The sequence below is a fragment of the Scyliorhinus canicula genome, chromosome 8 (assembly GCF_902713615.1).
Source record: "Scyliorhinus canicula chromosome 8, sScyCan1.1, whole genome shotgun sequence".
Taxonomy (NCBI): Eukaryota; Metazoa; Chordata; class Chondrichthyes; order Carcharhiniformes; family Scyliorhinidae; genus Scyliorhinus; species Scyliorhinus canicula.
In genome coordinates, this window is record NC_052153.1 from 184,646,782 (window position 1) to 184,673,002 (window position 26,221).

A 26,221-nucleotide genomic window follows, 5' to 3' on the forward strand; every position below is an offset into this window, starting at 1 on the left:
AGTATGTCGGTAGGCCATATACGTAATCGTGGAATTTAATCCATTTATCAAGCCCAAGCATTCTTTTTCTATTTGAGCATATGTACGCTCTGCGTCAGTCACTGACCTTGAAGAGTGAGCAATTGGAAGCTAATTTTCATCATTATCCTGCTGCAGTAACACTGCTCCCAACCCATCTTTTGATACATCTGTCGATACTTTTGTCTTCTTTGTAGGGTCAGAAAATGTCAGTACTGGAGCTGTAGTCAATGCTTCCTGTAACACTCGCCACTTATGCTCATGTGTTTCAGACCATTGGAAAACAGTATCGCATTTGATTGTTTCCCTCAAGCTTGTCAGTTTTGCAAATAGGTTAGGAATATAATCTCCTCCGAAATGTATCATACCAACTACCCTGAGGACGCCTTTTTTGTCTGTTGGGACGTGCCAATGTTAATGGCATATTTAACAAGTGCTCTCTTCTCTTGTTGAGCCCCCCCAACGATAATGTCGTCCACATATACTCTGACACCTGGAATTCCTTCGACGACGCGATCCATTGCCCGATGGAAAATTCCAGATGCTGAAATAATACCAGATGGCATTCCGAGAAAACAGTATGGCCCGAATGGAGAGTTAAAGGTGCCCAACTTTGTGCTCTCCTCATCCAACTGGAGTTGCCAAAAAACCCTGTGATGCATCTAGTTTGCTAAAGCATGTCGCTCCTGACATCTCGCACATAATCTCTTCTCTCTTCGGAATCAGATAATTCCCTTTCTTTCTGTTTAAGTTGAGATCTTTGGGATCCATGCAGGTTCGCAGGTTATTGTTTCGGGATAGTGGGGGAGGTGTGGGATTAAGTAGGGTGATCTTTCCAAGGGCCGGTGCAGACCCGATGGGCTCAATGGCCTCCGTCGCCTCTGTAAATGCTACGAGTCTATGAAAAACTACCTCGGTTCTGTCACATTTTGAGGACGCGGTGCCACTCGGATTGCTGTCATCTTCTGTCATTGTGGATGTCCTGAAATAAATCGCACTTTTCCTTATTAACTCTGAGATTATCGTTTTCCAGACGTTTCAGAGTATAATCACTCGAGCCGGTGATGAGAACGTCATCTAAATAACACTGCACCCCATTCAGCCCACTCAGAGTTTGATCCAATGACCTCTGAAAAAGAGCAGGAGTAGATATTATTGCAAAAGGAAGTCTTATGTAATGAAACAGACCTTTGTGCATCACGATACTGAGTAGCAGCTTTGATTTTGCAATCATGTTCATTGTAAGTACGCCTGTACTAGATCGATATTATTGGATTTCTGCCCTCCAGGAAGTCCAGCAAACAAGTCCTCAATCAGTGGCAGTGGATAGTAATCTAAGCACAACACTGGGTTAATAATTGTTTTAAAATCCCCACATATTGTAACCATCAATCTGCAGGGAGAGATCCAGAGGGCATCCTGGGATTCTGCAGTGATAAGTGACGGTAACATTTCGATAAATGTTCTTAAATAATTTAATTGGTGTTAGAAATGTCGGTCAGTGGGGTTAAGTGCTGCACTTGTGAGATGTGGGAGAATCGTGACGCTTCCAACATCTCGGACAACGACATCTGCAGGAAGTGCACCCAATTGCAGCTCCTCACAGACGCATGGATAGGTTGGAGCAGCAGTTAGATGCACTTAGGAGCAGGAAGGTGTCGGGAAGTGTCATAGAGAGGAGTTAGAGAGATGTGGTGACACCCAAAGTGCAGGCAGATGATGGGTGACCATCAGAAGGGGCAGGCAGTCAGTGCAGGAATCCCCTGTGGTTGTCCCCCTCTCTCACAAGTATACCGTTTTGGATACTGTTGGGGGGATAGCCTGTCAGGGGATAACAACAGCAGCAATCAGAGCAGTGGCACCACGGCCGGCTCTGTTTTTAAGCAGGGAGGGACAAAGAGCACGCGACCAATAGTTATAGGGAATTCTGTAGTTAGGAGTACAGATAGGCACTTCTGTGGGCATGAAAGATTCTCCAGAATGGTATATTGCCTTCCTGGTGCCAGCATCCAGGATGTCTATGAATGGGCAGAAAGCATTCTGAAGGGAGAGGGTGAACAGCCAGAGGTCGTGCTACATATTGGTACTAACAATGTAGGTCGGAAGAGTGACAAGGTCCTGTAGCAGGAGTTCAGGGAGTCAGGTAGAAAGTTTAAAAAGCGGGACCTCTAGGGTTGTAATGTCAGAATTACTCCCTGTGCTATGTGCTAGTGAGGCTAGGGGGATGGGAACCAGAGCAAAGGTGTATTAACTGAAGGGGAACTAGAGAGTAGGGCCAGTAAGGCACAGAGGAAGAGCAGGCAGGATGTGGTTGCTGATCAAAGAGGGTCTGATGGACTGAAGGGCATTTGTTTCAATATGAGAAGCTTAACAGGTAAGGCAGATGAACTTAGAGCTTGGATTAGTACTTGGAACTATGATGTTGTTGCCATTACAGAGACTTGGTTAAGGGAAGGACGGGATGGGCAACTTAATGTTCCAGGATTTAGATGTTTGAGGCAGGATAGAGGGGGGTGAATGAATGAAATGAAATGAAAATCGCTTATTGTCACAAGTAGGCTTCAATGAAGTTACTGTGAAAAGCCCCTAGTCGCCACATTCCGGCGCCTGTTCGGGAGGCTGGTACTGGAATTGAACCATGCTGCTGGCCTGCCTTGGTCTGCTTTAAAAGCCAGTGATTTAGCCCAGTGCGCTAAACCAGCCCAGCTATGATATAAAAGGGGTGGGGGAGTTGCCCTACTGGATAAGGAGAATATCACAGCTGTACTGCGGTAGGACACCTCGGAGGGCTCAATCAGAGAGGCAATATGGGTAGAGCTCAGGAATAGGAAGGGTGTAGTCACAATGTTGGAGGTTTACTATAGGCCTCCCAACAGCCAGCGGGAGATAGAGGAGCAGATATGTAGGCATATTTTGGCAAGGTGTAAAAATAATAGGGTTGTTGTGCTGGGTGATTTTAACTTCCCCAATATTAACTGGGACTCACTTCGTGCTAGGGGCGTGTAATGGGGCAAAGTTTGTAAGGAGCATCCAAGAGGGCTTCTTGAAACAGTGTGTAGATAGTCCAACTAGGGAAGGGGATGAACTGGACCTGGTATTCTCTTAAGGTGAACGTACAGGTTCAATCGGCATTTAGGAAGGCAAGTGCAACGTTAGCATTCATGTCGAGAGGGCTAGAATACAAGACCAGGGATGTATTTCTGAGGCTGTAAAGGGCTCTGGTCAGACCCCATTTGGAGTATTGCGAGCAGTTTTGGGCTTGAAAACAGAGATGAGGAGGAATTTCTTCAGCCAGAGGGTGATGAATCTGTGGAACTCTTTGTCGCAGAAGGCTGTGGAGGCCAAATCACTGAGTATCTTGAAGACCGAGATGGAAAGGTTTTTGATTAATAAGGGGATGAGGGGTTATGGGGAGAAGGCAGGAGAATGGGGATGAGGAAAATATCAGCTATGATTGAATGGCAGAGCAGATTCGATGGGCCGAGTTGCCTAATTCTGCTCCTATGTCTTATGGTATCGGGGAATGAGTCCGGCCAAGTTTCAGTAGGGGAGCAATTGGGGAACAGTGACCACAATTCAGTGACCTTTAAGGTACTGATGGATAAAGATAAGTGTAGTCCTCGGGTGAAGGTGCTAAATTGGAGGAGGGCTAATTACAATAATATTAGGCAGGAACTGAAGAATGTAGATTGGGGGCAGATTTTTGAGGGCAAATCAACATCTGGCATGTGGGGTGCTTTCAAGTGTAAGTTGATAGGAATTCAGGACCGGCACGTTGCTGTAAGGATGAAGGAAAAGTATGGCAAGTTCCGGGAACCTTGGATAACGAGAGATATTGCGAGCCTAGTCAAAAAGAAAAAAAAAAAGCATTTGTCAAGGCCAGGAGGCTGGGGAAACATGAAGTAAGTGTGGAGTACAAGGAAAGTAGAAAGAAACTTAAGAAAGGAGTCAGGAGGGCTAAAAAGGGTCACAAAAAGCCATTGGCCAGCAGGATTAAGAAAAATCCCAAGGCTTTTTATACATGTATAAAGAACAAAAGGTTAGCCAGTGAGAGGTTAGGCCCACTCAAGTACAGGGGAGGGAATCTATGCTTGGAGCCAGAGGAAATGAGTGAGGTATTAAATGAGTACTTCGCTTCAGTATTCACCAGAGAAGGACTTGGTGGATGATGAGTCTGGGAGAGGGTGTGTAGATAGTTTGGGTCATGTTGAGATCAAAAATGAGGATGTATTGGGGGCCTTGAAAGACATTAAGGTAGACAAGTCCCTAGGGCCTGTGGGATATACCCCAGAATACTGAGAGGGGCTGGAGAGGAAATTGCTGGGGCCTTGAGAGAAATCTTTGTATCCTGACTGGCTACAGGGAGGTCCCAGAGGATTGGAGAATAGCCAATGTTGTTCCTTTGTTTAAGAAGGGTAGCAAGGATAATCCAGGTAATTACAGGCAGGTGAGCCTTACATCATTGGTAGGGAAATTATTGGAGAGGATTCTTCGAGACAGGATTTACTCCCACTTGGAAATAAGTGGACGTATTAGCGAGAGGCAACATGGTTTTGTGAGGGGGAGGTCATGTCTCACTAACTTGATCGAAATGACAAAGATGATTGATAAGGATATACAGTTAAATGGCAGAACCCTTAAGCGTAATGATAGACAGAGGAATCTGGGTGTACAGGTAAAAACGTCACTGAAAGTGACAAAGCAGGCAGAGAAGATAGTCAAGAAGGCAAACAGCATGCTTGCCTTCATCGGCCGTAGCATTGAGTTTAAAAATTGGCAAGTCATGCTGCAATTGTATAGAACCTTAAGTTAGGCCGCACTTGGGAGTATAGTTTTCAATTCCGGTCGCCACAGTACCAGAAGGATGTGGAGGCTTTGGAGAGGATGCAGAAGAGATTTGCCAGGATACTTGCCTGGTATGGAGGGCATTAGTTATGATGAGAGGTTGGAGAAACTTGGTTTGTTCTCACTGGAAGGACAAGAGGTTAAGGGGCGACCTGATAGAAGTCGACAAGATTATGAGTGGACAGTCAGAAGTTTTTTCCCAGAGTGAAAGAGTCAATTACTTGGGGGCACAGGTTGAAGCTGCAAGGGACAAGATTTAAAGATGTACGAGGCAAGTTTTTTTACACAGAGGGTGGTGTAGCCTGGAACCCGCTGCCTGGGGAGGTAGTGGAAGCAGATACGATAGTAACTTCTAAGTGGGGTCTTGACAAATACATGGATAGGATGGGAAAAGAGGGATATGGTCCCCGGAAGGGTTTTAGTTCAGACGGGCAGCATGGTCGGTGCAGGTTTGTAGGGCCGAAGGGCCTGTTCCTGTGCTGTAGTTTTCTTTGTTCTGTGTTGTTTTTCTCACTGAGCCATCAAGTTTCAATACAGGAACTATTGGTGTTGCCCATTCACTTGTAGCGACTGGTTTAATGACTCCTGTTTGGGCTAGCTTCATACTTTTCTGCACTCCAGTGAATACAGACCTGCTCGACCCAACCTCCCCTCAAACAAGAAGATAGATAGATCAGCCATGATCTTATTGGATGGTAAGTTAGAGTCAAAGAGCGGAAAGGTCCCCTCCAGTTCCAATTCCTCATGTTCTCTTGTCGTCATTAAAGCATAATCCGCCATGCACTCTTGGTGCCCCTCACTGCTCATAGCTCCTTGGCCAGTTGGAACGAAGATGCTAACTGTTTGTTTCCAGTTGTCCTCAGGGTTGTCATGAAGTACCCATCGTTATTAGTGCTAACCCTTTTCTGTTTACCCAGAGCTCTCCAGGAATGCCATTACCTTTGAGGCCACTTGGGCTACATGTTGTGAAAACTCACTCCTACACCCTCCCGCCCTTTCACAGGTGAAATCTGGACTCTCGAGGACTGAAATGATCATAAAACTAGAGGGACAATTTTCACCCAGAGAGGAAAAATGTTCGGAAAATAAGAGAAAACCTCTCCGTTGTATCAATTCAACATGTACTTTTCATTTTTTTGCAGATTGCCAGGAAATACAATTTACTGATAATTGAAGATGATCCTTATTACTTTATGCAGTTTGAAAAGGTAAAAGAAAAGACTTTTGTTTATATAACGCTTTCAACCATCTCACGACATCCCAAAGAGGTTTTGACAGCAGTTGTGTTCTTATGGGCCAGGGTTTAGACAACCCCAAAGTGTATCATGGAGTTCACCTGACCCACAAATTTTAATAGATTGTGGTTATGGGGAGCACACGGTCCTACCTTATAGGTGTGATGCAACAGAGATCTACAGTACTTTTAAATTAAAACAATGTTTATTTATGAAACCAGTTAACATTTTATAAACCCACAATAAACATCTGAACAACTATCAACACCAATAAATCCCCAAAGAATACAGTACTCTTCTGCCGCCTCTGCTGGATGATTTAGAAATTCTCCATCCTTATTTTCAAATTCCTCCTTTGGGACTCCGCTCTCCCTATAACCCCCCAACAAACCCCCCCCCTTTCCATCCCCATATGCTTCTGATATAGCTGTGCTCCTCGAAATCTGGCCTTTTGCGTATCCCCAATTTCACAGTTGCCCACTATTGGTGGCCATGCCTTCAGCCGAGGCCCCCGCCCTGGAATTCCTCTCCCTCTTTTCTGCCTCACTTTAAGGTATTCCTTAAAACCTACCTTTGATCAAACCTTCCCTTATGCCCTTCCCTTATGCCCTTAAGCTGGGTGAGTCTTCCCCGATCATAGAATTTACAGTGCAGAAGGAAGCCATTCGGCCCATCGAGTCTGCACCGGCTCTTGGAAAGAACACCCTACTTGAGCCCATGCCTCCACCCTATCCCTGCAAACCCAGTAACCCCACCTAACTTTTTTGGACACACAGGGCAATTTAGCATGGCCAATCCACCTAACTAGCACATCTTTGGACTGTGGGAGGAAACCGGAGCACCCGGAGGAAACCCACGCACACACGGGGAGGATGTGCAGACTCCGCACAGACAGTGACCCAAGCCGGGAATCGAACCTGGGACCCTGGAGCTGCTGTGAAGCAACTGAGCTAACCACTGTGCTCCCGTGCTGCACCAGGCAGCATGTAGATTGCTAGGCCCTTGTTATCATGGCTCGCAATGAGTTGCTACCCAGGATCAGGAACAGGGAGGTAGTACAGTTGAATCACCCACGGCCGACACACCATGAAGGATATTCGTATTGTTCTGCCACCACTGATCTTGACTCTTTGTTGTGTTTTTCATTTGACTTTCAGCCTTGGGCACCATCGTTTCTTTCTTTGGATGTTGATGGCCGGGTAATCAGGGTAGATTCCTTCTCCAAGATCTTGTCTTCAGGGTAAGGATTTTATCTCCTCTTCTGTCAATGGGGGTATATTGTACCGTGGGTACCTGTCTTGGACTTCCAACTGGTCATACCTGGTGAGGACCAGGCAGCCTGCACCTGCCCTGCTGTCTACCCAACCAAAGGAAGCTCCTGACAACAGCCGACTGGAATTTAACGTAGAGGGGCACCAGCCAAAACCAGAGCTAAGATGACGCCTCGTTAAGAGTCAAAGGACTGCACTTTGGGGGTAGGAATGGAGGCAGATGAACCGCAAAAACACCAACGCCAACCAGCGTGTTTATTTCCTGATGCCGTTCGTGGTGCTGGCCATTTTAGAGGAGGCAGGATCTGGGCTGGCAGCGCTAACCAATCAGGTTAAGGACTTCATTAAGACAATTAATGGAGTTTAATTGGGACTTTCCATTGGGCTTGCAGTTTCCTGCAAAGGCGGGGAATAGTTTAAGTGCCTGAGGGTGGGGCCCAACAAAAATGTTTTAATGTTCTTCCCAGCTTTTATATGCAATCCCTCTATTTACGAAGCCCAACATCCCATGTACTTTACTAATTACCTTCTCAATGCATCCTATCGCCTTCAAATATTGATACAGACAAGCTCCCGAGTGCCTCTGCTCCTGCCTGCTCTTTAGAATTGCGCCATTAGGTCTATGTTATCTCTCCTTATCCTTTCTACCAAAATGCACCACCCCACGCTCCTCTGTACAATTCCATCTGTCACTTGCCGTCCCAATCTGCTAGTCTCTCTCTCTCTATGTATGGATAGATATATCACCTGTCACTTGCCATCCCAATCTGCTAGTCTCACTCTCTCTATGTATGGATAGATATATCACCTGTCACTTGCCGTCCCAATCTGCTAGTCTTTCTATATATGTGTATATCCTGTCGCTGGCGATTTTGTATCATCCTCACAGTTTGCCAGGTTTGGTATAATTGAGACAGTTAAAAATTTTACTCCGTATTCCAAGATTCAAGTAAATTATATTTTGCAAAGGTCCCAGTACTGACTGTTGAGGTTAAACCAAAGAGAAACAGCTATGCACCATGATTCACTGCTTCCAGTCCTAACCCAATTTATTTTAATCCAATTGATTTGTCCCCTTCTATGCCATAAACTTCAATTTTCTTCACCAGTCTTTTGTGTGATATCTCAAAGGCTTTCTCAAAACCCACATAGGCAGCGTTCACCACATTCCCTTCTGGAATTAAAAGTCCAATTAGTGGGCAGCACGGTAGCACAAGTGGATGGCACTGTGGCTTCACAGTGCCAGGGTCCCAGGTTCGATTCTCCGCTGGGTCACTGTCTGTGCGGAGTCTGCACTTTCTCCCCGTATCTGCGTGGGTTTCCTCCGGGTGCTCCGGTTTCCTCCCACATTCCAAAGACGTGCAGGTTAGGTGGATTGGCCATGATAAATTGCCCTTAGTGACCAAAAAGGATAAGAGGGGTTATTGGGTTACAGGGATAGGGTGGGCCGGTGCAGACTCGATGGGCCAAATGGCACAGTGTGAAACCATTGCCGATTGTGGTTAAAAACCCATCTGGTTCTCTGATTTCCTTTTGGGGAGGAAATCTGCCAACCTTACCTGGTCTGGCCTCCATGTGACTCCAACCCCATAGCAATATGGTGCCCTCAAGGATGGGCAACAAATGTGGGCCCAACCAGCGACGCCCACATTCCATGAACGAATAAATTCTCTTCCTTACTAAACACATATGCAAAATTTATTAAGTAATTCTAGCCTTGCACTGTGCCACTAAGCATCTGTCACCCTACTGAGAGCACAGTTGCTGTCAAACTGTAAGCAAAATCCAGCAGTAGTTACCAAGCTAGGGTTTCCTCTTTTGGGGTTGTTTCCAATTTGGAATAGAGGCTTCTCAAAAACCTGCTTTTGCCACCGTGAATACAGCTTCCTGGTTGTGTAGACTGCGATCTTAAAACAACTCTTTGCATCGGGTGAATTTGCCTGGTTTTTATCTTCCCTACCTGATCTAACCTTCACAGAATTTACTCCTAATTACCATTGTTTACATGAGCTCACCGTTTAGAATGTAAATTCTACGTGGGTTTCCTCCCAGGTGCTCCGGTTTCCTCCCACAAGTTCTGGCAGATGTGCTTGTTAGGTAATTTGGACATTCTGAATTCTCCCTCTGTGTACCCGAACAGGCGCCGGAATGTGGGGACTAGGGGATTTTCACAGTAACTTCATTGCAATGTTAATGTAAGACTACTTGTGACACTAATAAAGATTATTATTAATTAAATACCCGCTCCACCATTAAACCTGTTATGAGGATGGAATTAAATTCTGTTCGAAATGTTCTGCCGTACCCACATTCTCATCTCTTTATGTGTCACTATCAGCACCCTTCTTAGCTTCATTTCTTTTACCTTTCTTTTGTCCTCTGTCCTCGACATCTTTGTCAGCCTCCACCTATCGCTGGCCCCCTATCGAAGCCCCCACCGCTCCGTGCTCCCGCAACTACAGTATAAATCTGACCCTATTTCCAGTCCTCTCCAGCTTTGACAGTCATCCAGACTGGAAATGTCAACTCCCTCCTCTCTCCACAATGTTGTCAGACCTGCATTTTCTGTTTTTGTTGTTCAATTAAATTCTCTAGTTGCTTCAGTTATAGCCATTTCAAAGAGCAATGGTTTCCATTCGGACAACTGTTGGGAACAGAACATTTAAATAACCTTCTTAACACACCAGTTGGTAAAGTTTGGAGTACGTTTGTCAAGGTAATTTCAGGGGGGGGTTCAATTTAGGATTTGTGTGCCATATTGGCGGAAACGAATGTAGTAGCACCCACTGAGTTGCTTCATGTTGCTTCAAGTTGCCTTATGGACAGCACAGCGGTTAGCACAGTTGCTTCATAGCTCCAGGATCCCAGGTTCGATTCCCAGCTTGGGTCACTGTCTGTGCAGAGTCTGCACGTTCTCCCCTTGTCTGCGTGGGTTTCCTCCGGGTGCTCCGGTTTCCTCCCACAGTGAAAAAACATGCAGGTTAGGTGGATTGCCCATGATAAATTGCCCTTAGTGTCCAAAAAAGGTTAACTGGGGTTTCTGGGCTACGGGGATAGGATGGAGGTGAGGGCTTAAGTAGGATGCTCTTTCCAAGAGCCGGTGCAGACTCGATGGGCCAAATGGCCTCCTTCTGCACTGTAAATTCCATGATTCTATGTTATGAACACACCTTGCCCTTCCTTTCAGATCATTGAAGGTGGCGGGGTAGTTACAAAGCTCTAGTATTCTGGGCTTTATTAATAGGGACATGAAGTACAAGAGCCAGGAGGTTATGCTGAACTTATACAAGACAGGAGTTCGACCTCAGCTGGAATATTGTGCACAGTTCTGGACGGTACACTAGGAAGGATGTAAATGCATTGGAGAGAGTGCAGGAGAGGTTTACAAGAATGGTTCCAGGGATGAGAAATTTCAGTTTTGAAGATAGATTGGAGAAGTTGGCACTGTTCTCCTTGTAGAGAAGAAGGCCACAAGGAGATTTGAAAGAGATATTCAAAATCATGAGCGAGCTGGATAGGGAACAACTGCTTCCGCTCGTAAAAGGCTTGAGAACAAGAAAAGAAGGAAATAGAATATAGAACAGTACAGCACAGTACAGGCCTTTTGGCCCACGATGTTGTGCCGACCATTTGTCCTAATCTAAGATAAACCTAACCTACACCCCTTCAATTTACTGCTGTCCATGTGCCTGTCCAAGAGTAGCTTAAATGTCCCTGATGACTTTGACTCCACCACCTCTGCTGGCAGTGCATTCCACACACCCACCACTCTCTGTGTAAAGAACCGACCTCTGACATCTCCCCTATACCTTCCTCCAATCACCTTAAAATTATGTCCCCTCGTGACAGCCATTTCCGCCCTGGGGAAAAGCCTCTGGCTATCCACTCTATCCATGCCTCTCATCACCTTGTACACCTCTATCAAGTCACCTCTCTTCCTTCTTCGCTCCAGTGAGAAAAGCCCTATCTCCCTTAACCTTTCTTCACAAGACAGTCCAGGCAGCATCCTGGTAAATCTCCTCTGTAGCTTCTCCAAAGCATCCACATCCTTCTTATAATGAGGCAACCAGAACTGGACCCAATATTCCAAGTGTGGTCTAACTAGGGTTTTATAAAGCTGCAGCAAAACCTCACTGCTCTGAAACCCAATCCCCCTGTTAATGAAAGCCAACACACCATACGCCTTCTTAAAAACCCTATCAATCTGTGTGGCAACTTTAAGAGATCTATGTACCTGGACCCCAAGATCCCTCTGTTCCTCCACACTTCCAAAAATCCTGCCTTTAACCCTGTATTCAGCATTCAAATTCGACCTTCCAAAATTAATCACTTCACATTTATCTAGGTTGAACTCCATCTGCCACTTCTCAGCCCAGCTCTGCATCCTGTCAATGTCCTGTTGTAACCTGAAACAACCCTCAACACTATTGACAACTCCCCCAACCTTTGTGTCATCGGCAAACTTACTAACCCACCCTTCCACTTCCTCATCCAAGTCATTTATAAAAACCACAAAGAGCAGAGATCCCAGAACAGATCCTTATGGGACACCACTGTTCACCGACACCTCCAGGCAGGATATTTTCCATCCACTACAACTCGCTGTCTTCTTTCAGCCAGCCAATTCTGTATCCAGACAGCCAAATTTCCCTGTATCCCATGCCCCCTAACTTTCTGAATGAGCCTACCATGCGGAACCTTATCAAATGCCTTACTGAAATCCATATACACCACATCCACTGCCCGACCTTCATCAATGTGTCTCGTCACATCCTCAAAGAATTCAATGAGGCTTGTGAGGCATGACCTGCCCCTCACATTTGATTATCTTTAATCAAACTATGTTTTTCTAAATAATCATAAATCCTATTTCTCAGAATTCTTTCCAATATTTTGCTCACCACAGACGTAAGACTGATGGGTCTTTAATTCCTAGGGATTTCCCTATTCCCTTTCTTGAACAGGGGAACAAGATTCGCCTCCCTCTAATCATCCGGTACTATTCCAGTGGAGAGTGAGGACAGAAAGATCATTGCCAACGGCACAGTAATCTCCTCCCTCGGTAATATGGTAATATCCCATCAGGCCTAGGGGACTTATCTGTCCTGATGCATTTCAAAATTTCCAGCACATCCTCCTTCCTAATATCAACCTGTTTGAGTCTATTAACCTGGTTCACACTGTTCTCATAAACAACAAGGTCCCTCTCTCCAGTGAATACTGAAGCAAAATATTCATTTAGGGCCTCCCCTATCTCCTCAGACTCTAGGCACAAGTTCCCTCCACTAGCCCTGATTGGCCCTACTCTCACTCTGATCATCCTCTTATTTCACACATAAGTGTAGAATGCCTTGGGGTTTCTCCTCATCCTATCCACCAGGGCTTTTTCATGCTCCCTTCTAGCTCTCCTCAGTTCATTTTTGAGTTCCTTCCTGGCTACCTTGTAACCCTCTAGAGCCGAGTCAGATCCTTTCTTCCTCAACCTTACGTAAGCTTCCTTCTTCCTCTTGACTGGAAGCTCCACTTCTCTTGTCATCCAAAGCTCCTTCACCTTACCATTCCTTCCTCGTCTCAGTGGGACAAAAACTATCCAGCACTCACAGCTAGTGCTCCTTAAAAACCCCAACATTGCTGTTGTGCATTTCCCCAAGAACAATTGGGGTAGCATGGTAGCATGGTGGTTAGCATAAATGCTTCACAGCTCCAGGGTCCCAGGTTTGATTCCCGGCTGGGTCACTGTCTGTGTGGAGTCTGCATGTCCTCCCCCTGTGTGCGCGGGTTTCCTCCGGGTGCTCCGGTTTCCTCCCACAGTCCAAAGATGTGCGGGTTAGGTGGATTGGCCATGCTAAATTGCCCGTAGTGTCCTACAAAAAGTAAGGTTAAGGGGGGGTTGTTGGGTTACGGGTATAGGGTGGATACGTGGGTTTGAGTAGGGTGATCATGGCTCGGCACAACATTGAGGGCCGAAGGGCCTGTTCTGTGCTGTACTGTTCTATGTTCTAATTGTTCCGTCTTGTTCCTCAGCTCCTGTCTAATAGCAGTATAATTTCCCCTCCCCCAATTAAATACCTTCCCATACTGTCTGTTCCTATCCTTCTCCATGACTATGGTAAAGGTGAAGGAGTTGTGGTCACTGTCGCCGAAATGCTCTCCCACCGAGACATCTGACACCTGGCCTGGTTCATTGCCGAACACCAAGTCCAATATGGCCTCCCCCCTAGTCGGCCTATTTACATATTAGGTCAGGAATCCTTCCTGTCCACACCTGACAAAATCTGCTCCATCCAAACCATTTGCACTAAGGAAGTTCCAGTTAATGTTAGGGAAGTAACCCTGTTACTCCTGCCCAACCTGTTCCTCTATCTCTCTACTGCTATTGGGGGCTCTATAGAAAACTCCCAATAAAGTGACTGCTGCATTCTTGTTTCTGACTTCCACTCATACTGACTCCGTAGATAAACCCTCCTCAACTACCTCCTTCTCTGCAGCTGTGATGCACTTCCTAATTAACAGTGCCACTCCCTCTCCTCTTTTACCTCCCTCCCTATTCTTCTGAAAACATCTAAACCCCGGAACATCTAACAGCCATTCCTGCCCTTGTGAAAGCCATGTCTTCGTAATGGCCACAACATCGTAGTTCCAAGTACTGATCCATGCTTTAAGTTCATCTCACTTATTCCTGACACTCCTTGCATTGAAACAGACACACTTTAACCCATTCCACTGAGTGCAACTTTGCCCTATCAACTGTCTATCCTTCCTCACAGACTTGCTGCATACTATTTCTGCCTCTTCAACAGCTACCCTATCCTCTGATCCATTACTCTGGTTCCCATCCACCTGCCAAACTAGTTTAAACCCTCCCGAGGAGCTCTCGCAAACCTCCCACCCAGGATATTGGTGCCTCTCCAGTTTAGGTGCAATCCGTCCTTCATGTACAGGTCCCACCTTCCCCAGAAGATATCCCAATGATCCACATATCTGCAGCCTTCCCTCCTGCACCCACCCTGTGGCCACGTGTTCAGCTACACTCGCTCTCTGTTGCTTGCCTCAGTTGCACGTGGCACCAGTAGCAATCCTGAGATCACTACTTTTCTTGTCCTGCTCTTTAGTTTCCAACCTAACTTCCTAAAATCACTTTTTAGATCCTCATCACTTTTCTTAGCTATGTGGTTGGTGCCGATGTGCACCACGACTTCTGGTTGCTCCCCCTCCCCCTTAAGAATCCTGTACACACGATCAGAGACTTCCCTGGCGCCTGGGAGGCAACATAGGGTGATCTCTCAACCACCCCCCCCCCCCCCCCCCCCCCCCGCCCCCTCCACCCCAACAGCATCCAAAACGGTCTACTTGTTTTGAAGGGAGATGGCCACGAGGGATTCCTAGACTGTCTGCCCGTTTCTTTTCCTTCCTCTGACTGTAACCCAGGTACTCTTGCCCTGTACCTTGGTGTGGCTACCTCCGTGTAACTCCTCTTTATCACCCCCTGTGCCTCCCGGATGATCCAACGTTCATCCAGCTCCAGCTCCAGTTCCCTAACACGGTCTCTGAGGAGCTGGAGTTGGGTGCACTTCCCACAGGTATAGTCAGCGGGGACACTGGTGGTATCCCTCACCACCCACATCCTACAGGAGGAGCATGCAACTGCCCTAGCCTCCATCCCCTCTGATCTGAATTCCCAAAGATATTTAAGGGGGGGGGGGGAGATTAAACACCCGTTAGGCTCTTAAAAATATATATATTTATATATACTGCTGCTGCTCTCCCAAGTGAATCCTCTAAAATTGGTGATTCTGATAAATGATACAATGATAACTTGCTGCCTCCAGAAAACAAAATAAACATTAAAATTTTTTAAAATTTTAAAACCCAAAAACAAACAACTCTGACCTGACAGAATATAGCTGCGCTGTGAATCAGCTGGAACTCCGCCCTCCGACTCTGCTCCCAGTCAGCTGTACTCTCTGTAGACTCCCAGCTCCCTTCACGCCATTTAAGGAAATATAAGAAATGAGCACCTTGCTTCCTCCTCACCTATCTCACCAAACTCTCACTTTAACACTCTAATGCAACCCAGTCAGCACTCCAAGACAAACAAGGTCAGCACTGTAAGCTGGCTCTCCTTTTTACTGTCCGACTCTAGCCTCTGAAATGTGATGTGAGAAAAAGCTTTATCACACAGCGAGTGGTTGGGGTCTGGAATGCACGGCCTGGAAGTGTGGTGGAGGCAGGTTCAATCGAGGCATCCAAGAGGTGATCCTTCCAATAGAAACAACGGGAAGGAGTATGGGAAAAGGCAATGGAATGGTGCTGAGTCAATATGCTCATGTGGAGATCCAGTATGGATATGCTGGACCAAATGGCCTCTTTCTGCACTGTAGCAATTCTGTGATTCCGTGACTCTTTTTATACATCGAATGTTCAAAAAAATAATTGAACAGGAAATATTTGAAACATCTGGGGCGGGATTCTCTGACCCCCCCCCCCCACCCCGCCGGGGTCATGAATCCCGCCCTGCCGCTCAGACACGGGGGGCCGGTTTTCGGGCGGGGGCAGGGATCGCACCGCGCCGGTCGGGGGCCATTGGCAGTGGCCCCCCCGACGATTCTCCGAGCCTCGATGGGCCGAGCGGCCGCCCATTTTCGGCCAGCCCCGCTGGCGTGAATTAGACATGGTCCATACCTGCAGGACCTGGCTTGGAGGGCGGTTAGCGGGATGCTCGGGGGGGGGGGGGGGGGGGACATGGGGGATACGGCCCCGAGGGAGGCCCCCCCGCGGTGGCCTGGCCCGCGATCCGGGCCCACCGATCTGCGGGTGGCCCTGTGCCGTGGGGGCACTCTTTCCCTCCGCGCCGGCCTCTGTAAGGCTCCGCGATGGCCGGGGCGGAGATAAAACCCCCTGCGTAAGCGCAGGAAACACGGCAGCGGTACTGCACATGTGCCAGAACACACATGCGCTAACTCGCGGAGGCCCTTCGGCACCGGTTGGCGCGGCGCCAACCCCTTCAGCGCCGACCGGAGGTGCGGTGGATTCCGCAACTTCCGGGCGGCCCGACACCGGATTGGTTCACGCCGCTCTTTGACGCCGGTATGGGCTGCCCCGCCGATTCCAGGAGAATCCCGGCCCTGATCTTGTTTTGTGTTTTAATAGGCTGAGAATGGGATTCTTAACTGGTCCGAAAACACTGCTAGATCGAGTCGTTTTACATATGCAAGTTTCATCGCTGCATGTCAGTACCTTCACTCAGGTAATTTTGCTCCTGACTAATATCAAATTTAACTCAAAGGGGATAAGTTTTTAACAATCGCTGTTGGCCCGAAGGAAACCAATCAAATGGCCATTTATTTTTGTTTTAACATTTTGAGCACACTATTCTCTGACAGATTGGGGGTGAATTCAATCTCCGCAGTACACGTCTCGACAGCACATTTGAGTGAACGTTATTCTACTTTCATAAAGACGCTGAGCGATCTTCGAAGGGATTGGTAATGTGATAAAATGGAGGCATTTTGGACAGTTACCTTGATGAAACCACCTTGAGTCAGGTCAAGAAAGGAGCATTGAACCTTCCCCCAGTGGCACAGCGTGACTTTCTCACATGTCACTTTGCCCCGCCCACAGTCATGGGATCAACTGTGGGCAGTCATAAACCAGAGAAGGAGACAAAAGAGAAAGAACTTGCATGGTAACAAAATCAGCAAACCCTCAGGATGGCTCAAAGCAGTTCGCTGCCAATGGAGTGATGTTGATGTGCCGTCACTGTTGTCATGTAGGAACGTATTTTTCAACTAACCACAGGGGCTGGATTTAATGTAGGCCATGGGATTCTGGCCAACCGACTGGAGAGCCGGCATGGGCCCCGCATCACCTCTTCCCACCCCCCCCCCCCCCCCCCCCCCCCCCCACCCCCATCGAAGGCTGCCGGTCACCTGAGGCCCAGAATTCTCATGGACCCAGGCCAGAGGTGAATCATGAAGGAATGGGGGGGGGGGCAGTCGCCACTAAAGACTTCAGCACAAGTCCAGGCACCCCCAACGCAAGCGACCCGGGTTCAATTCGACCTCGGGTGATTGTGTGGAGTTTGCATGTTCTCCCCGTGTCTGCGTGGGCTTCCTCCGGGTGCTCCGGTTCCCTCCCACAGTCGAAAGGTGTGCAGGTTAGGTGGATTGGCCTTGCTAAAATTGCCCCATCATGTCCAAAGATTTTTTTTTTTTAATCGTTCAGGGGAGGTGCGTGCGTTGGCTAGGCAAACATTTATTGCCCGCCCCAAATTGCCCTACAACTGAGGGTTTGCTATTTCAGAGGACATTCAAGGCTCAACCACAAAGTTGTGGGTCTAGAGTCACATGTAGGCCAGACCAGGTAAAGATGGCAGATTTTTTTCCCAAAAGGATACTAGTGAACCAGATGGGTTTTACAACAATCGGCAATGGTCATCATTAGACTTTTCATTCCCAATTTGTATTGAATTCAATTTCACCATCTGCCGTGGTGGGATTCAAACCCGGGTCCCCCTGAACATGACCCTGGGTCACTGGATTACTAGTCCAGTGACAATACCAGCTACGTCACTGCCTCCTCGCAGGTTAGGTGGGGTTATGGGTTAGGGCGAGGGGGGCGGACGTAGATACGATGCTCTGTCAGAGGATCAGTGCAGTCTAGTTGGGCTGAATGGCCTCCCTCTGCACTGTAGGGATTCTATGCCCAAGTGTGGACCCCTCCCTGCACCCCAGTACTGGGCCCCTCGACCAGGCACCGAGTGCCTTTCAAGGAGGGGCACCCACCCACCACCACTGACCCCTCTGAAAACTTGCAAGAAAGCCTGCAAGGGGCTTCTTTTCATGCCCCCTGTAAATACCAGAGGTGGCAGGACCAGGTCGCACAGAGGCATTACCGCCACGGACTTAATCGGGGAGGAGGCAGGAAGATGTCGTGATCCCCGCCTGCCACCTCCTGAAATCCCCCTTCCCCACCCCCCACCACCACTTAACTCGCCAAAGCGGAGGGCATTAAATTCCACCCTGGAAGAAAACGTTCCTCCGGCTTTTAGTGGTTACCAAGTGATCGTCAGGAGACCACAGTGACCAAGTGGCACGAGCCACCATTCATTTGTCTTCCCCCTGATGTGTTGTGTGATCCTTGCCACTTCTCCAAACCTTTGGAATGCCGACCGAGGATCTGCATGTGCCACCCACTTAGCCTGGAGGTCATCGGCTATCCCTGGAAAGCAGTACCTCTAAAATGGGTTCTATATTTTCACATGATAGGCCTCCCTAAGCTGTCTGGGCCAAATAAGACCTAATCCCTTCCCTATTTGTACAACAATGCAGTTCCATTTCTCCAGCCCCAAGCAGTGATGTACTTTTTAGTACAATGTATAGGAATCCTTCCCTTCCACCAGCTCCTCCTCCCCCCACAACCCTGAAGACATTGCACCATTGCACCACCCATACTGGGTCTATCGTCTTCAGAGCCCAACATGGAAAAATGTTTTGAGGTTGTTATCCAGACATGCTCCAGGTTTATTTAAAGAGCAAAAACTCAATCAGGAGTCAGCAGAATGATTTAATAAAGGAAGTCACCCTACGTACCACCACAGATGATGAATCTTGACCTCGAAGGGTGGACAGGGACCATTCTATGATTTACGGGGGTTTCCTGGCAGAATAGCTGCCAGGAGCGGGCGCAGAACTGTCACTGCATTTTTATTCAACCTTGACGGGCAGGCTCGAATGAAAAGTTGGAAGTGCAAGGGAACAAGTAATCGATTGCCTCGAGAGATAAATTGGTATCTGTGCCTGATGCTGTAGATTAGAGTTGTCATAGACAAATTGCTCAACTTAATCAATTGATTAGAATGATCAATTGGTTTCAGTGATTTGAGTTGGTGAATAATCAATCCACCATGAATACAAAACCTCTCTTGACAGACCACTTAAGTGTTAGGTGGATTGGCCATGCTAAAATTGCCCGTAGTGTCCTAATAAAAGTAAGGTTAAGGGGGGGGTTGTTGGGTTACGGGTATAGGGTGGATACGTGGGTTTGAGTAGGGTGATCATGGCTCGGCACAACATTGAGGGCCGAAGGGCCTGTTCTGTGCTGTACTGTTCTATGTCTATGTCTATTAACCATCCCATCACACAATTCATTTCTTCGTATGTAATAAGGTGTTTAATTGTTTTCACAGTCAAATCATATTATCGCAAACATTTTGTGAGAATTCTCCCCCCCCACCCCCGTCAACTTAATTCGAATGTGTATGTTTGCAAAATGCACAGTTGCCCAAACTATCAACCCAAGTTTAGAAAATTAGTTGTTCTTCCATTCTCCTTTAAACAATCTGTGCCACAGTAATGGAAACCCTTTTAAGGTACTAATAAAGGGGCAGCATGGTAGCATTGCGGATAGCACAATCGCTTCACAACTCCAGGGTCCCAGGTTCGATTCCGGCTTGGGTTACTGTCTGTGCGGAGTCTGCACATCCTCCCCGTGTGTGCGTGGGTTTCCTCCGGGTAATCCGGTTTCCTCCCACAGTCCAAAGATGTGCAGGTTAGGTGGATTAGCCATGATAAATTGCCCTTAGTGTCCAAAATTGCCCTTTGTGTTGGGTGGGGTTACTGGGTTATGGGGATAGGGTGGAGGTGTTAACCTTGGGTAGGGTGCTCTTGCCAGGAGCCGGTGCAGACTCGATGGGCTGAATGGCATCCTTTTGCACTGTAAATTCTATGTAAATTTCCTTTGCCAAAAGGACATTACTGAACCAGATGGGATTTCACAGCAATCGACAATGGTTTCAGGATCACCATCAGACTTTTCATTCCGGATTTTTATTGAATTCAAATTTCACCAGCATCTTCCATTGAAGCTGGGTCTAGCCCAGTGACAGTACCACTTCCAGTCCTCTCTGGTCATGTGACAATACCACTTCCAGTCCTCTCTGGTCATGTGACAATACCACTTCCAGTCCTCTCTGGTCATGTGACAATACCACTTCCGGTCCTCTCTGGTCATGTGACAATACCACTTCCAGTCCTCTCTGGTCATGTGACAATACCACTTCTAGTCCTCTCTGGTCATGTGACAATACCACTTCCAGTCTATCTGGTCATGTGACAATACCACTTCCAGGCCTCTCTGGTCATGTGACAATACCACTTCCAGTCCTCTCTGGTCATGTGACAATACCACTTCCAGTCCTCTCTGGTCATGTATTCTATTCTCCAGTGACGATACCACTTCCAGTCCTCTCTGGTCATGTATTCTATTCTGCTCAGCCCCTGGAATGACAGCCAGGGTTTTCTGCTCCCATTCGCCAACGGGGAGGTTTTGGCTACGGGAGCGGAAAACATCGCGAGTAGCCCAAATAAAAGCAAAATATTGCAGATGTAGAAAATCTGAAATACAAACACAAAATGCTGGGAAAACTGCAATCTTCTGGTCGCCTGGGGTTTCAAAACCACTGAGTTCAACAACTTTAGACTGTGAACTTCCCCCCCCCCCCCTCCCCCCCCACCCCAACTTGACCCCCACCCGCTCTCTTGTTTTCTGTTTTTCAGTTTTGATGCCACGTTCCAACATTACGCACCCCTCCCCTTTTTGGGCACAGCCCCTTGTTGCTCAGTTTTGTTCCCACTGAGCTCTGGCTTCTGCTCTCCTGTTAACACATTATGGTTATCCTACCTTTGCCACTATTAACACTCTTCAGTCTCTAAGGGCACCATTAACGGCCCCTTTGACTAATGTCCATGACAGCTTTGTCAATCTCACCTTATCTCCGACCTATCACTGACTTTCCATTTTGCCACCCCACCTCTCCTACAAGTATATAATTCCTCATATTGCAGTTCCTCTCCGATTCTGTACAAGGATCATATGGACTCGAAACGTTAAACTTGTTTCTCTCGGGGTGAAGTCCAAAGTCATTGGCGGCTGCGTTTCCTGCTGTAGAACTTTGGGATCCTCATTATCCTGCACTGCTGGCCGGTCTGGAGGGTGCTGCCCACACCGCTGACCGTCTCTGCCACTTGCGCCCAGGCCCGGCACATGGCGGCAGCTGGCAGCCTCCTTCCCACACGGGGTACAGGGTCACCCGTCTCTCCTCCACGGTGTCCAGCAGGGTTTCCAGTTGTGTCGGTGAATCTCGGTCCGGCACGTCCTGCTGTCACCTTGTTGGCTGGGATGGTGTGTGTGGGGAGTGAAATGTGTACCTGCGGCTGCAGCTCGTCCGCCTCTTCAGGATCAATCATGAACCCGGCAAATACGCACCGTTTCCCATTGGAATTGATTGTGTTCACGTGGCATTGGTGCTGGCCCCTTAATGGCCATTGAATTGGTCCAGGTGCAGCGCCAGTTTTGCTGTCTCAGAAGTCCACTAACCCTGCCCCGACATTCAGTCTCAGGAACGGAGAATCAGGCTGCGTGTCTTTCAAGATGCCACAATGTGACTTCTAAATTCTTTAGGTGCTGATGTCCAGTGCTGCGGGTATTTAGGATGCCATCAAAATAGCATTGAACACCATTGAGGCCACAAAGGGTTTAGTCCATGGACTTTTGCAATAGGGCCGGTGCAGACTTTATTCCGAACGGCAGACGCTTGTTCCTGAACAGTCCTTTGTGAGTTACAATTGTTACACGAAGCTGCGACTCAACTTCCTGCTTGGGACAAATCTATCTTACTGAACGTCTGTCCACCTGAAAATGCAGCAAATAGGTCCTCCGTTAATGTTGAGGAAAACTGGTCGGCACACAGCACTGGGTTAATCATCATTTTAAAGTCACCGCAGATACTTACTGAGCCTTCTGACTTGACAATTGGTTGCCCAGTCGCTCATCGTCCACTCTCAGTCACTCCCATCTTCGATCAATTTTCCAAGCTCCATTTTAACTTTTGGTTTGACAGCATTCCCAGGAAGACACAATGCCGAGCGAGATCAGTCAACTCACACAACTCAGTATGTTATCGATGCAAGGCGATGCACAGAGATTTTGGGTCTATCCAAAACTGAGTGGGAATTAAATTAAAATGGAAGTAGATACGGAAGCCGCTGTTACTTCTCATCTCTGAAAATTTATAGCAACGACAGCTCAAGAACGTACCGTTAAAGCCGTCTGATATAATCCTGAGAATTTACACGGAAAGTGAAGGGTGGTTTCATGATGCAAATGGTTCAATGGGCAAAACTGCCATTGCACATAGTAAAAGGAAAATTTATGACTTTATTGTCACAAGTAGGTTTACATTAACACTGCAATGAAGTTACTGTGAAAAGCCCCGAGTTACCACATTCCGGCGTCTGTTCGGGTACACAGAGGGAGAATTCAGAATGTCCACTTCACCTAACAAGCACGTCTTTCGAGACTTGATGGAGGAAACCGGAGCACCCGGAGGAAACCCACACAGACGCTTGTTCCGCACTGTAAACAATCACTATTTGTCGATGTACTTTGTCGATTATTCTTTTTGTCTATTGTGTACCTTCCCTTGGCCGCAGAAAATTGCTTCTCACTGTACTTGGGTACATGTGACAATAAATCAGTCAATCAATCAATCCATGCATCTTCGAGGTTTGCGTGGTAGCGATTCAATCTCGGTATTGTATTTGGCCCCAAAATGAGCCACTGACCACACGTCTGTGCCATCGTGAAGACCACCTTCTTTCAAATCCATAACATCACCCCTCCCTGACCTCAGCTCATCTGCTGTGGAAGCCCTCGTCCGCACTACTTCTAGACTTCTAGACCTTTGTGATGTGGCCTACCTTCCCACAACTCCATCCTTTGTCTTTGCCGTTATTGATGTGCCATCAATTGCACGAGAGACGAGTTGCTTTACAAAAGTTAGGCTTTAATAAACTAGAACTTAGCCCTGCGGTTGTCTACAATAAAATGGCCGACCGCCGACCAATCGGTCGAGAGGCACATGACCGACCAGGGCCAATGGTAAGCCGGTGTTCTGCCCCAATGGCAGACGGGTATGCAAATCATATCACCACAGTTATGTTTTTAGTGGATCTGCTCTTCACAGTAGAGACAAAGGGTGAACAGGTTGCTGCACCGTAGGTTACTTAACTAGCTCGTGAGACTTGGGTGTTGCTCCCTCGCAGTCGAAAGAGAAAGAGAGGGAAAATCTCCCAAGTGCCTCTGACGATGTCATCACGTGACACACTGCACAGCGATGCTTTGGTTTCCAGTGCATAAACTTTCTCAGATTGTTCCGTCATTTACCCTATATGGCATAGTCTGAGCTTTACCTCAGCGGTTTATATTTCATTGCCGACTTTGACTCCAGGCTGAAGTAGATTGAAGCTGAGGTAGAGCACCCAACGTAAGGCCGAGACAACACAAAAGACATTGTTCAGCATTTAAATGTGCAGAGATGTCAGAAACACAGCGTGGGTCCTGGCAGCAATCCAGTTACAAACGAAGAAATTAGATATGCAGCAAAAAGAAATGAAGATGGAAATGAGGAATTTGGGATGACAGAGAGGGGATTTGATTTGATTTGATTTGAGTTAGGCAAAAGGGGAAAAAGCAACAGAGAGAGTGCCAGCCCATGGCGCTGGTGATTAAAAGGGAGCTGCCAGAAGCTAGAGGGCAGCTTAACCTGAGAACGCAACCCAGCGGCTAAGTTTATACAAGCTTTCCCTAAATTTGAAGAGTAGGAGGGAGAAACCTTTCTCAGGGCTTTTGAGAAAATAACAACCTAAATGAAGTGACCAAAAGAAAAGTGGACATTACCCAAAGTAAATTGCCGGGGCGGGCATTATGCTTCCCTGTCTGAGGGGGTGACTAAGAATTATGACGAGGTAAGGAAGGTCATTGTGGGTGCACATGAATTGTCTGCTGAGGCAAATAGACAAAAGTTTCAGAATCTAAGGGGACAGCTGGGGCAGACGTATGCCAAATTGTAAAAGATTGAGCAGAAAAATGTTGATAGATGGGAACGAGCATTGGTTGTTGCAGCTACCTGCGAGTCTCTGAGAGAGGTCACTCTCTTACAGGAATTTAACAATTCCCTGCCTTCCATAATAAGAACCCATGTTGAAGGCCAGAGGGTGAAGCCTGCCAGACAAGCAGCAATTGTGGGGGACGATGAGGAGCTAATCCATAAACTTAAACCTTTGCTCCATCACCCCCATAATTTTGAAAAAGGATAGGCAGTGGGAGAGTGAAAGGAAGACAGGTAGACAAGGTAAGGAATGGATAGCCGGGAATGCTTCAAGATCTCCTCCTCAGATCAGGGAGGAAGGTACCGAGGGTATAGGTGAGACCCCTCAAATCGGGAGCCAGTGTGGGTCAGCAAGCACAGGGGCGACGGCTGAACGGGAACTTGTTCGGACGGGAGCAGCAGAGTTTTGGGTGACCTCCAGTTTCTGGATAGAATGTGCGAGGTCAGCCGTGAGTGCATTGGGAGTTGTCGAGTCTAGAAGTAGTGTGGACGAGGGCTTCCACAGCAGATGAGCTGGGGTCAGGGAGGGGTGATGTTGTGGATTTGAAAGAAGGTGGTCTTCACGATAGTACAGATGTGTGGTCAGTGGCTCATTTTGGGGCCAAACACAATACCGAGATTGAATCGCTACCACGCAGACCATGTTTGGCCTTTACTTTCATCCCTCTGGGGTGGGGGGAAAAGCGTGTTTGTGTATTTTTGGGTTTGTCCCTGCTCCCGTTCAACATGGTTTTCAACTCGAGGTGCTGCGGCTTGTTTAAGTGCATCAAAGTGTGTGCAATTCATCTGTGTTCCATTTATAGTTCATGGTTCTGCAGCTACTCCAGCAATGGGGACAGGAAGGCTTCTTGAAGCACGTCGACAGGTAAGAATAATATTGTAGCATTTGCCCCTTTGTATCTCTCAGTACGATCAGTGAATTAGCCACGGGTGTATGTTCCATTTTACTTTCCTCGAGCTTCTAGAGAAGCCAAAAGAGCGTTCAGTTTAGGGCAGAGTAGATTAAGCGGATGTTGGGGCGAGGTTCTCAAAATCATGGATGGTTTCGATGGAGTAAATAGGAAGAACCTCATTCCAGTGGTTGGTAACCAGAGGAAGCAGCTTGAAGGTAATGTGCTGTTAGTTATGAATTGTGCACGAGATCCCAGAAGGAATGGTTAGTCTAGGATTTGTTCAATGATTTCAATGATAGGGGGGGGGGGGGGATTTTTTTTTTTCAAAGAAATACTTGGATGGAGAGGTGTGTGTGTGTGTCTGTGGTGTGTTTGTCTGTGGTGTGTGTTTTGTGTGTGTGTTTGTGTGTATTTCATCTGTGTCTGTGTGTGTGTGTGTATTAATGATGTGCGTACCTTTCTGTATAGAGTGTAGGGCGGCACAGAGGTTAGCGTCGCTGCCACACAGCGTCAGGGACCTGGGTTCAATTTCAGCCACGGGTGATTGTGCGGAGGCTGCACTTTCTCCCCGTGTGTGCGTGGGTTTCCTCCGGGTGCTCCGGTTTCCTCCCACAGTCCAAAGATGTGCAGGTTAGGCTGATTGGCCATGCTAAATTGCTCCTTAAGTTTCCAAAGAGCGGCAAGTTAGGTGGGGTTACGGAGATAGGGTGGGGGAGTAGGCCTAGATAGAGTACTCTTTCAGAGGGTCCGTGCAGGCTCGATGGGCCAAAAGGCCTCCTTCTACCACTGTACGTATTCTAGGACATTGTTCTGTTCTGTGTGTATGGTGTGAGTATGTGTATGCTGTGTGTGTCTATGGTGTGTATGTCTCTGAAGTGTGTGTGTGTATGTTATGTGTGTGTGGGTATGGCGTGTGTGTGTGTGTATGGTGTAAGAACAAAGAAAAGTACAGCACAGGAACAGGCCCTTCGGCCCTCCCAGCCTGCGCCGATCCAGATCCTTTATCTAAAC

General features: G+C 47.5%; 1 protein-coding gene across 2 annotated transcripts in view; it reads left to right on the top strand.

Moving 5' to 3' along the window:
• The window catches only part of aadat (aminoadipate aminotransferase), a 101,430-nt gene that overhangs the window by 54,044 nt on the left and 21,165 nt on the right, over window positions 1–26,221 (top strand). For both annotated transcript variants that reach the window (XM_038805798.1, XM_038805799.1), the window contains exons 7-10: window positions 6,006–6,071; window positions 7,256–7,338; window positions 16,520–16,616; window positions 25,121–25,182. In XM_038805798.1, coding sequence (XP_038661726.1) covers window positions 6,006–6,071; window positions 7,256–7,338; window positions 16,520–16,616; window positions 25,121–25,182 — 308 coding nt within the window. The remainder of the gene's footprint in view (window positions 1–6,005; window positions 6,072–7,255; window positions 7,339–16,519; window positions 16,617–25,120; window positions 25,183–26,221) is intronic.